The sequence below is a fragment of the Ipomoea triloba genome, chromosome 10, assembly GCF_003576645.1.
Source record: "Ipomoea triloba cultivar NCNSP0323 chromosome 10, ASM357664v1".
Lineage (NCBI taxonomy): Eukaryota > Viridiplantae > Streptophyta > Magnoliopsida > Solanales > Convolvulaceae > Ipomoea > Ipomoea triloba.
Window position 1 is genome coordinate 7,835,069 of NC_044925.1, and position 13,186 is coordinate 7,848,254.

The window sequence follows — 13,186 nt, forward strand, 5'->3', positions numbered from 1 at the left end:
ATGCGAATGCTTCTAATGAACAATACCTACAAAAGGAATTGGAAAATTTCAAAAAACGTGTGAGAATGTTAAACACATGTACAAATAGCCTAAATGAAATCCTTCAATCAAGAGGAAATAACCATAACAAAGTAGGCCTAAGATTCACAGGCAGGCAAGAAAATACATGTTAATATGTCTTTTCTATACGGTATTATGTTATTACGTTAATACGTGAATATAGAAACAATATTACCATTAATAAATACTCCGTATTAGTTAATTTGTATTTTACATTTTCTTACTAAATAAGCTCTATTAATTAATTGACTATAAAAATTTGGGCTGCAAAAATGAAATATGAAGATTTACAAATGTCTCTCGAGACATATGTGACATGTCACTCAATATGTTTTATATATGGGTGTAGTTCAGGCATGCGTGCGGTTTGTCACTTTTGATGTCATCGGCGATACGCCCGGCGACTGCCACTCCAAACCAAAAAAAGAGTTGCTGTCCATCTGAGTTCTCCACGGCGGCGGAATTCACAACACTATCCAGCGCCGGCCTCTACTATGTCGCCTCATACCCTCTCTCTCTCTCTCTTTCTCTTCTCATCATCTCCTTCTACGCCCTCGTTTCTCTACGCTCTTCCGCCTTCCTATTCCAACACCGCCTCCGTCGACAACCTCAATGTCTGCCGAAAACCAAAATCAAGAATACGTTCGCGTTCGAGACAACCCTTTCTTTGCCGGCATGCGGAGAGGCGACGCCGCCGGTTTCAGCAGAGGGAACACTTTCGAAGTTCAAAGAAAGGTAGCAGGAAGAGCTTTTCCGAGGTCCAGTTCCGACGCCGGTGACCGGGGACACAAAAACCCTCTTATCAATTTTCCCGGCGAAGCCACGGCCGGAATCCCTTCAACTGACTCACCCCCGACTGTGATTCTTGAATCCTTCGATCAGTCTCCCTCCGGGAAAGTACAAACGGCTTCGGAAACGGATTCCTCCACGGAAACTTCTCAATCCGATTTGAATGAATCGCCTGTGCAGTCTAGTGGGAAATCAGTTGAAGTGAGCCCTTCTGCAAGTTCTAAGCTTAAAGGATCAGATAGTGTGAGCATTGGGAGTACGAATTGGTTCGGAGTTCCCCTTCCTCGTACAGCAGCTTCGTTCTACAATGGGAATTCACCTCGGATTGAAATGGTGGAACCGTGTGAAGGAATTTGCAGGCTTAATATGTTTCTAAAAGCTGGGAAAGATGACGTCAAAGCTGGGGTGCCTTCAAGATACCTGCATGCTGTATTGGGCCCTCAATCATCTGGTAATCACACCTTATCAGCTTTTGCTGAACCTTAATTTTATGGACTGTTACATTATTTTTATACCTAATGTCCATTATTTATATACAAAATAGTATGAAAACAACTTTGAGAGTCCATTATTTATATGCATAAGTTTTACTATTTGTGTGCATAGGCTCATTATTAAACCTGTGGATGTTATTAAGTGGAAGGGATTCATTCTTAACCAAAAGTTAAGAGATTGGTCATTGACCTTGGATATAGAGCAACCTTAAATCTCCAAGTCATGAGGTGCCTACAATTCAGCAAGGGGATTAGTTACTATGTTTGGTGGATACCTTGGGTTACACCAAAAAAAAAAATAGTGTTCATTATTTTGAGCATGCACAAACTGATTGAAGGTTAATTATTTAGGCATGTATATTCGTGTTCATTATTTTGAGCATGCACAAACTGATTGAAGGTTAATTATTTAGGCATGTATATTCTAGGCTGATTTCTGTTGTACACGAGGTTCATTATTTGTAGAGGATAGCTGGACTTATTTGGCACACCCACCCCTTCACTTTTGAGTACTACTGACTCTGTTACAATGTAGTATCTGTTCATAGCTACTTTCTCAAAGTACTGAAACACAAAGAGTCAACAGTTGCCTCCACTGAGGCTCGAACCCACTCCCATCATCCATGTGGGAGTGTAAACCGGCACACCCACCCCTTCACTTAAAAATATGGTATTTAGTAAATCTAGGTTCACTATTTGTGTGAATGTGTTTTGATGCATGGTCCACAATAAAATTTGCCCTATATTCCATAATCATATATGATGTTTGATACATGGCCCTGCTTTGACCACAAATAGGGTAATCTTAACAGGAAGGCCTGATAAGGGAGATCATTAATGGCAGAAATAAAATGCTTCATTTGATCAGTTTAGATGGTATAATGGATTAATTGCATTGTAATATTGTATGCTGTTTAATGATATTGTATTTCTATTTGTGTAATGCAGATATTGGTTCTGTTGCTTCAACCATCATGTATGCCTTTTACTTGAATGAAACAGTTCATAATAACCAATTCTGCATTGCCCCTGTCATTAACATCAACCGGTCTGATTTCATGAGTTCTCATGCTGAGCTCAAATGGCTACTCGATTCTTGCTTTGTTGATCACTCATCCTTGATTTTCATTGATGAGGTACATTGAGTTAGTAATATTATACTAACACCAATTTCATTTTTTACTCATAAAGTGAAGAATGTCACCTGTACTTAAAAATCTTGATCTCTTCTTTAATTTCCTTATATAGAAAAAAGACCTTATTTTTTTGGGTGACCAAGTAAACTCGTAGCCATTACCCGAGTGTGCACTGGGTAAACCCCGCCTTGTGACCCTAGCCGGCAAAGGAGATAAACCAGCCTAGGTTGTCCATAGCTGACCGGCTCAAACCAAGAGGGTTGGGATTCGAACTCTTGACCTTGTGGTTACAAGTTTGTATCCTTAGCCATCTTGGTTGGGTTACCCTGAAAGACCTTAGTTTCATTTCATTGCTCACGGTATCAATATGAATTACATTAGTTTAACCATGTTTTTTAGCCAAAGGCATCTTCTTGTTTCCATTATGTCTTCTCTTTAAAATGTACTTTGAAGTTCGAATTTTATTGTGTCAGTTAATATACAAGATTGACCATTGCGTTACTACAAAGATTGTCACTTTTCATAATGAATATTTGATTTTCTGAAACTTCAGTACTCATGTTAGTTTTTTTTTGAAAACAGTACTCATGTTAGTTCTGTCACAGATTTTGAAGATTTAATTTCTCAATTTTTAATTGCTGAGATAATGAACAGATTGATCTGTCTTACTATGATTTGTATGGGAGCCTTACGCTGGCTCTAGTGAATGGTGACAAGCTTCCATCCAAACAAGAGGTAAATGCACCTTTTTTAGTTGCTATTAACTCACTGCAAACAGTGATTACTTACTGGGCTTACTTGATAGGCTCTTAAAGAGGCAGTGGTCGAGATATTGAGCTGCAAAAAGGTAAACAGTTGTGTTGTAGATTAGAACGCTGTGGTTCTTTCAATTATAAACAGTCTAGAGAACTACCTGTTACCCGTAAAGTTTTAACAATTCACTCGCTTCACATCCTCAATGTCATTTAGTTTTATTTTTGGTCTTCTTTTTTTCATTGTTTTTATGATTAATTATCTCATGTAAAAATTTTTTATTTTTATTTATTTTTATTTTAAGAAGAGGTTTCCTTCTCGAACGGGAACACATATTGTTAGAATAATATTTCTCCTTGAGCATTGTGTCATTGAGCATTGTGTAGTATTGAGCTGTGGAGAGTCTTGGGCAGCCCAGTCCAGTCCAGTTTTTTGTTGTTTTCCTTTCTCTTTGCATATATATATGTTGTATGCAGAACAGATTGTAAGTAGAGTGTAATATAAAACATATTGAATACACTATCCTGTGAGCTTTCAACATGGTATCAGAGTGAGAGGAGAGTGAAACACTGTCTGCAGCAGAGTCGCTTCGTTCCCAAACTGCCGCACGAGGGAAAGGAGCAGGTAAAGGCTTTGGAGGTGGAGAACAAGCTCAGATCAGCTTGGGTCGTCGTCGTCGCCGCCAAACGACACCGGTGGAGAAGCCGCGCCGCCGCCGGAAAAGCCACGCGCCTTCACGCGCCACCACCGCCGAGCAGCTCCGCCGCCACGCGCCGGCGCGTGAGGCTGTTTCCGGCGACGTCGCCGGACGGATTTTATACTCCCAGAATCGCCTCGTCGTGCTGAGTCCAGGGAGGTAGGAGGTGTTGAAAGTTTGCAATTTTTTTTTGGTGAAAAGAGGTACGGACAGCAGAACCCTTTATTTGGTGAAGTTCAGTATTTGTGTTGAATCTGTTGGTGGAGTTAAAATGGCACAAGAAAGGAATATCACTGTTATTTCTACACCATCTAAATTAGTTGATGTAATTTTGGCCTCGGATGGGTCTAATTTTTCTGAATGGAGATTTTTGATTAAAGTGAATTTAGATGGTATGGGAAAAGGAGACCACCTAGAAAAAGAATGTCCTACTGATAATACTTTAGCTGTGGAATGGAAAAATACTGATAAGGCTTTACTGTCACGCATAATTAATTGCATCGATAGGAAAATTATTTTGTCCATGCAACATTGCCAAACTGTAAAGGAGGTGTGGGAGTTAGTGAACAAATGGTTTAGTGGAACAAGTAATTTGAGAAAGTTATATCAATTATCTCAAGAGGTTTATCGTTCTAGTCAGAAAGGACGTGAGCTTAGAGATTATTACTATGACTTTAAAAGTGTATGTGTTGCTTTGTGTGCTGCTATGCCCATAACAAATGATGTGGATGAAATGAAAAAGCAACGTGTCAAATTACTTGTTTTTAGTTGGATTTCTGGCCTAGATAAAGAATATGATGTCCTTAGGTCTCAACTATTGGGGAATAAGGACTTAGAGTCTTTGGATCAGGTATTTTCCATGCTACAGAATGCATCGGGAAATAATGATTCAAACGAGCTCCAGGAAAGAAATGTCCTTATATCACAAGGAGGAAATACTGGTGAGAATTATGGCTATAGAGGAGGAGGTAATAACCACTTTAGAGGACGAGGGGGATTTTTTAGAGGTCGTGGTGGACGTGGAGGACCACGAGTTTGTTTTAACTGTGGAGATCCAGGACACTTTCGAAACCAGTGTCCTAAGCCGCCAAGACAACAAGTGGCTGCTAATATGGCTTCCATGTCAGAAGGTCATAAGGGAGTAATGACAGATGAGGAGTTTGCTAAATTCAACCAGATGAAACTTTCCTTTTCCTCGCAGTCTCCATCCAATCAAGTGTCTTCCTCTGCAACTTTTATCCAAACAGGTAATCCAGTTGCTTGTGTCTCTTCTGCATCTCGACAATGGGTCATTGACTCTGGAGCTTCTGAGCATATGACAGGTAACTCCAATATTCTTTCTACATATCTACCCATCACTTCTGGTTATACCGTTACTCTAGCAGATGGGTCTGTAGCCACTGTTTTAGGTAAAGGTAGTGCCACTGCAACTTCCTCGTTACCCCTTTCTTCTGTGTTATATCTTCCAAAGTTTCCTTTCAATTTGCTTTCTGTTAGTCAAATAACTCGTGACCTGAATTGTTCTGTTATGTTTTTTCCTGGTTACTGTCTGTTCCAGGATCTTTTGACGCAGAGGATTATTGGTAAGGGGAAGGAGGTTGGCGGTCTGTATGTCTTAGAGCAATTTTCACCCGAAAACAGATCTACAGGTTTGGTGAGCAATGTTTCCCCGTTTCAGTTGCACTGTCAGTATGGCCATCCGTCTTTATCAACGTTGAAGAAGATGTGTCCTAGTTTAGAGTCCTTAACTATTTTGCAATGTGAGTCATGTGAGTTTGCAAAACATCATCGTACTTCCTACATTCCTAGGGCAAATAATAGAGTAGACTCCTTGTTTGAGTTAATCCATTCTGATGTTTGGGGTCCATGTCGGATTACGTCCAAAAATGGTTTCCGATATTTTGTAACCTTTGTTGATGACTTTTCGAGATGTACTTGGTTATATCTCATGAAATCTAGGGATGAATTGTTTGATGTCTTTCAAAGTTTTTGTGCTGAAATTAAAACTCAATTTAATAAGACCATACAGTGTTTGAGAAGTGATAATGCTCCAGAATATTTCCTTAAGTCTTTTTCCAGCTTTATGAGTCAAAATGGTATCCTACATCAAACTTCGTGTAGTTACACCCCCCAACAAAATGGTGTTGCAGAAAGAAAGAACCGCCATTTGTTGGAAATTGCCCGTGCCCTTTTATTCCAAATGAAAGTACCTAAAGTGTTTTGGGCAGATGCTGTTCACACAGCTTGTTTCTTCATTAACAGGATGCCTTCTTCCGTACTTAATGGTCAAATCCCATATTCAATTGTGTGTCCATCCAAGCCTTTGTTTTCCTTATCCCCTAAGGTTTTTGGTTGTACGTGTTTTATACAGGATGTCCGTCCACAAAAGGGAAAACTTGATCCAAAATCCCTTAAATGTATCTTCTTGGGATATTCTAGGACACAGAAAGGGTATAGGTGTTACTCTCCTGATTTGGGTAGGTATTTGGTTTCAGCTGATGTCACCTTTTTTGAGGAAACTGTGTTCTCTGATAATATTTTCGGGGGTAGGTCTCCAATAATAGAAGATGATTTCCTTACCTATACCATCACTATTCCTGTAGAATCTATTTCCAGACCCCCCGTTACTCACGTGTATTCTAGGCGACCCCGAGATATGGTAGCGCCGATAGTTGCACAGGTGAATACTCCTCCCCTACCACAACCTATGTCAAAGGATCCTGATCTTCCGATTGCCCTCCGTAAAGGTAACCACCATTGTCAACACCCTATTTCCTCTTTTATGTCTTATAATCATTTGCCAGCCTCATCTCGCACCTTTGTATCACGATTAGATTCAGTGTCAGTTCCAAACACTTTGAGTCAGGCTATAGCTCATAATGGGTGGAGACATGCAATGGAAGAGGAAATGGCTGCTCTTGAAGATAATCAGACTTGGGATTTGGTACCTCTCCCGACCGGTAAGACTGCAATTGGTTGCAAGTGGGTTTATGTTGTGAAAATGAACCCTGATGGGACGGTGGCAAGACTTAAAGCTCGTCTAGTAGCAAAGGGGTATGCACAGACATATGGTGTTGATTATACAGAAACTTTCTCCCCTGTAGCTAAGTTAGCTTCTGTCCGTATCTTTATTTCCTTAGCTGCTTCTAATCATTGGCCTCTATATCAGTTAGATGTCAAAAATGCATTTTTGCATGGTGATTTGGTGGAAGAAGTTTATATGGAGCAACCTCCTGGATTTGTTGCTCAGGGGGAGTCTGGGAAAGTGTGTAAACTGAAGAAATCTCTATATGGCTTGAAGCAATCTCCGCGAGCTTGGTTTGGGAGGTTTAGTAGTGTAATTACTGAGTTTGGGATGCAGAGAAGTGTGTGTGATCATACTGTCTTTTTCAAGCATACTAATGTTGGATGCATTCTCTTAATTATTTATGTTGATGACATAGTGATCACAGGTAGTGATACAAAAGGGATTGAAGCCCTTAAATCTTTTCTCAAGAAAAAGTTTCACACGAAAGATTTGGGAGTGTTGAAGTATTTTCTAGGGATCGAAGTTTCCCGTTCTCGAAAAGGAATATTTCTTTCCCAAAGAAAGTATGTGTTAGATTTGCTTGATGATACTGGATTATTGGGATCAAAACCATGCGAGACACCTATGGAGCAAGGTGTTAGACTTATAGATGGTGAGGGGGAGGCCCTTGATTCTCCCGAGAGATATAGGAGGTTAGTAGGGAAATTGAACTATCTCACTATTACACGTCCGGATATTGCATTTCCAGTAAGTGTAGTAAGTCAGTTCTTACAAGCACCTACGCAAACTCATTGGGATGCAGCAGTTCGAATTGTAAAATATCTCAAGAATGCGCCTGGAAAAGGTATTCTATACGCTGACCATGAACATATGAATGTTGAGGCGTTTTCTGATGCTGATTGGGCAGGATCATTGAGTGATAGGAGGTCTACGACAGGATATTGTGTGTTTCTAGGAGGTAATTTGGTCTCTTGGAAAAGCAAGAAACAAACTGTTGTGGCTCGATCTAGTGCAGAATCCGAGTATAGGGCAATGGCTCATGTGACGTGTGAGATAACTTGGGTGCACAATCTTTTAAAGGAGGTTGGTGTGGAAGTGATGAAGCCCATACGCCTATGGTGTGATAATCAAGCGGCTATACACATTTCGAATAATCCGGTGTTTCATGAGAGGACCAAGCATATTGAGGTAGATTGTCATTTTGTGCGCGAAAAGATTCAACAAGGATTACTTTCTATGGCTCATGTTCGTAGCAACCATCAACTGGCTGATTTATTCACTAAAGGGCTCGGCAGAGACAGGGTTGAATATATTTGTAACAAGTTGGGCATGTTTGATATATATGCTCCAACTTGAGGGGGAGTGTTAGAATAATATTTCTCCTTGAGCATTGTGTCATTGAGCATTGTGTAGTATTGAGCTGTGGAGAGTCTTGGGCAGCCCAGTCCAGTCCAGTTTTTTGTTGTTTTCCTTTCTCTTTGCATATATATATGTTGTATGCAGAACAGATTGTAAGTAGAGTGTAATATAAAACATATTGAATACACTATCCTGTGAGCTTTCAACACATATGTTAGTAGTTTAAAAGACAAAGAAATAAAACTACCATCTTTATGCTTGTTTTCACATATACAGCTTTATCTCCAAGACTGTTTCTTGATTACTTGAGTACTTATTCAACAATATCACTCCATATAGATATGGCCCGCCCAGTTCTCACTTCTAAATTTTGCAGGAAGCATCCTGCTGTACGCTTATTGCTGAAAAGTTTGTTTTAACTTCACCTGAGATACTGGCTCAACAGGGATTTAGTCAACTTCTGGTACCTTACTTTATATCTAAAGTCACTTGTTCATACACATATGTTGCTTTATTTATGTCTTTTGTTTGTTTCCAATATACTAATGCTTTCCCATAAAAGACCCTTCATCTTGTTATATGTTCTTATTTATTATTTTCATTTTTACTAGGATCCTAGGTGTTTATTGTCTTTTCTTACTCTTTTTCACCTCACAAGATCGTTTATTAATTGATGATCTATACACGCATTTGTTGTGGGCATTAGCGTACAAGCATTTGGGGGCCTGCAGGCCAGTTGAGGCACATTCCATGATCTATTGATCTCCATTAGTCTCTAGGGCAGAAGCGGTGAGGGGGCCTTACGTTTGGGGTTCAACTTATTAAATGATGATTTGCAATGAGGGAATATGAAAAGCTTACCTTTTTTATGCCTTGAATTTGAAGTTAAAGCATTAGTGTACTGGAAACAAACATAGATGCTTGGATAAAAGCTTTCCCCAGACATTCCTGATGCAATATAAGAACAAAGAAATTGTATCATTTAGGGTGTGTTTGGTAACCTGTAAAATGACTTCCGGAAAATGTTTTCTAAGTTTTCGGTGTTTGGCAACGCCTGGAAAATGCGGTCAACGGAAAATGTTTTCCGTTGACCAAGGAAAATCAGTTCATTTTTATGGAAAATGACCGTTCCGCATGTTCTCGACCAAAACTAACTCATATCCTATATCACCCATGACCGAAAATGGACCAAGAGGTGGGAAACGGCCGAAAACCGACATGCTGTTTTACGTTTTTTTTTTTTTTGTTTTTGTTTTTGTTTTTTTTTTTTTTTAATATAATTTTTGAGTTTTTAATTCTATTTTTTAATAAATAATATTATTATAATTTTTTATATTTTAAATAAAATAATTACAATATTTAATTATACAATTCTATCCATTTTCCAAAAAATGAACCAAACACAGAAAGACAGTTTTCTAGAATACAACCAAACACGGGAAATGAAACTATTTTCCGAAAAATGACTCATTTTTCAGAAATCATTTTACTGCTTTCCAAACGGACCCTTAAATCAATTACACGTATATTTCTACTTGTATGGATATAGTTATTGCTCGAGGCTGATAATATGTGCCATAATTTATTTTGCTTTGCTTATCGCCCTATCCTTATTGTTGCTTCTAGCTGACCAAAATACTTGTGTCATTGTAGTTAGCGGGCATCCTCATGGATACTGGAAACTTGACAAATCCTCAGTCTACTACAAAAGACAAATACACAGCCACGTTGTTGATTAATGGGGCTGGTCGATTTGGATGTGATGGCCTCTACGAAATTTGTATGCCATTCCTCAATATCCATTCTTTACTTTCCTGTTGTTAGTTGAGACTCACCACCGAGTTTAAACTGTCTCTTTCAGTGAGATACAAGACGAAAGATGTACCTGAACTGAAAGCAAGTGAAGTTTTGCGGAAAGATTACAAGAAATGGACTAAAACAGGTTTAGATCTTTACATTTGAAATCCGATCCAAAGCTTGTGAAAAACCATTTAGCATGTCTCAACTACATGTTTGGCCTGAGAACTAGATGTAACTGTCATGATTTTTGAACGAAATGCCATGATAATAGATTCATTTGAAGTTGAAGTGAGCCATTTGGTGACCATAAACTTGAGTGCTGATATGGGAAGGTGTTTTTAGTTTTTACACTATAATTGACAGCATCGTTGTGTGGTATAGTTAATAATTAATTTAAAGATGCTATATATATATTCTAACTGCATCAGAAGTGTATGCATTTTCATGTTCCTTTTTTGTGCATTTCTACAATATATGGTATCTGTTATCTTGTGTGCTGATGGCATTATATTTTCCAATTAACCATACTTTTTTTTTTTTTTTTTTTTCTCAAGTTGGGAATGGCGGGAATCCTAATAGTATTAGGTCAAGATCTACGGCAACAAATATTGGAATGAGTTCAATTGGAATATCAATAGCCCAGCTTCTGGTTCATGAGGCTACTTCAACAGAAGATATACTAGAGTTCCAGCGTAAGGAAATGATGAACTTAATTTTTAAGATTTGGATTATAAGCAGTTATTAAGAGTCCCACATTGATAAAATAAGAGAGAACATATGAGTTTATAAGACTATAAGTTAAAACTAATTGATAGCATAAATTAATTTAATGTACTTTATAATTGTCCTTTATTTGGTTTATGGTTACATTCATATTATGGTGTCTACAATTAATCACGATTTCATTTTTATCTTGTGGCCTATAGTTTAAGACGTCTACCATGATAATATGTAAAATGAACTTTAAAGGCTGCTGTGTTATTGGAGGTGCAGGATTTGAGAATCTTAGCCTACTCGTGATTGTTTCTGGTTATTATGATACAGATAAGAAGTTCAAGGTTGGTCTATTCTCAAATCTATTTACTCTTTTTTTTTTTTTTTTTTTTTTTTGAAAGAGTCCATACTCGTAATTATGGTGATAATGCAGCCTTTTATTAATGTTTTGAACCTGTTATAACTCTTTTTATATTCATGTCTCGTATCAATTTAGAGGGAAATCCTGATCTCCGCGGATTCTTTGGAGCTTTTGAGAACCCTGATTCATTTTATGATGGCCAGAGCAAACCAACTTCCCCTCAAAATTTTGCAACCGATAGGTCAGTTTTCTTTTTCAGGAGTGCTGCTCTTTACATGATTATTACGGAGTATTATTTTGGTTAGAGCACGAGATATTTGAGTAAGTCTTAATTGTAGGAGATATATTTCCTTGTTCTTGGACCAGCCCAATTAGGGAGCAAAGGCAAATTATTGTGTGGACCATGGTCCATATAGTTGTGTGGACCATGAATATAAAGTACATTTTTAATATATTAAAAGTACATTATTTTTATACTGAATCTAGATTATTTAATAGTAAATAAAAAATGTACTTTCAATACTCAAATAACATACTTTCAAATAATGTACTTTATGTACACAAATAATGAACTTTTAGTATATTAAAAATATACTTTTTTATTTATGGTTCACACAGTTGTATGGATCATTGTACATGTAATAATGTTTTGGGGATAAAGTGCTTGACAAATTGGTTTTTTTCATACGAGAGGCAATCATTATTTTGTGGATTACAAATAAAAAGTACATTATTTAAGTACGAAAATTACATTAGTTTGTATATTGTCAACTAGTGTACATTCAGTACACAAATAATGTACATTATATTCATGGAAAATATATTATTTTGTATTAGAATACAAATGTGCATCGTATTCATGGTTCACAGAAAAATTTGTGTACGGGAGGGGGTTTTGAACTCCCAACATCTTTAATTTTAATTTTTAAGGGATGATAGTACACGGTCAGGTAAAAAAATTTTTGGTTTTTTACGTGATTAGTTTGCCTTGTGAATTTCATATCTCTGAGTTTTTCTGTATTTGTAACGAGGTCCGGGCTGGTTTTGTGTCCGAATGCTCTCACCTGTTGATGTTTAAATAATGGATAAAAGGAAGTCTGTAATGGCAAATGCTCTTGACATGATGTGCGCAGGTCTTCCAGATGCGATGAGGGCATTTGAGATTGATAGAATTACTTCGAGGAAGACAATTGAGTCTCTCCTTGAAGAATTTCAATGAACGCCAGCCCAGATGATAGTGTGTAATGTCTTAATATATACTCCGTGTAATATGGCAGGCTATATACATGCTCTTAATATTCTCTTTCCTCTCGTCGTTGTTCCTTCCGTTTTCTTTCTACCTCCTTTCTTGCACTATATATATTCTATTCTATTACTTAGTGAGGACTTAGAAATGCAGAATTGAACACTATCCTTTCGAAGGGGTTAATTTTATTTTTGATCCTAGATTTATAGGTTTTATTATATATATATATATATATATATATATATATATATATATATATTTATTTATTTATTTATTTTCAAAACATCCCTTTTTGTCCTAGTACAATTAAAAAAACCACAAGTCTACTTAATGGCAAAACAAAAGTTAAGTGCATAATTTTACTTTATAAAAATTTACAAGACTTGTGATTCTATTACTAAGAAGAAAGTGAGGATTTTGAGTTGTTAGTAATGTCATTTTAATGTCATTTAAACATATTTGTTGACAGATGACAAAAATGGTCATATCACAATAATGTTATGACCTACATGTTACATGAATGTTTTAAAAAACAAAAGGACTAAAAAATGAAATAACACATAAATGTAAGAAAAAAAAAGGACTTAACATTTAGAATTGAATAGACCAAAGTGTCATTGTATTTAACGTCATTTAAACGGTTCTGTTGACGGATGATAAAAAATTGTCATGCCACAATATTATCCGGAGCAAAGGAGTTGTTTTGACAAAAAAGGACTAAAAATAAATAACACTTATAAATTTAGGAT

At 37.2% G+C, this 13,186-nt stretch overlaps 1 protein-coding gene across 2 annotated transcripts; it reads left to right on the top strand.

The window, feature by feature from the left end:
* Window positions 1-439: 439 nt before the first annotated feature.
* Window positions 440-12,612, top strand: LOC116032570 (exopolyphosphatase PRUNE1-like). Of its 2 annotated transcripts, XM_031275201.1 has the most exons (11): window positions 440-1,300; window positions 2,292-2,479; window positions 3,134-3,214; window positions 3,285-3,326; window positions 8,693-8,779; window positions 9,970-10,096; window positions 10,178-10,258; window positions 10,671-10,808; window positions 11,110-11,174; window positions 11,327-11,432; window positions 12,325-12,612. In XM_031275201.1, exons 1-11 carry the CDS (start codon window positions 673-675, stop codon window positions 12,408-12,410), a joined length of 1,629 nt encoding a protein of 542 aa, XP_031131061.1. In that variant the 5' UTR covers window positions 440-672; the 3' UTR covers window positions 12,411-12,612. The 2 variants fall into 2 exon arrangements, with proteins under 2 accessions (XP_031131061.1, XP_031131062.1); XM_031275202.1 differs by lacking the exon at window positions 3,285-3,326.
* Window positions 12,613-13,186: the final 574 nt, after the last annotated feature.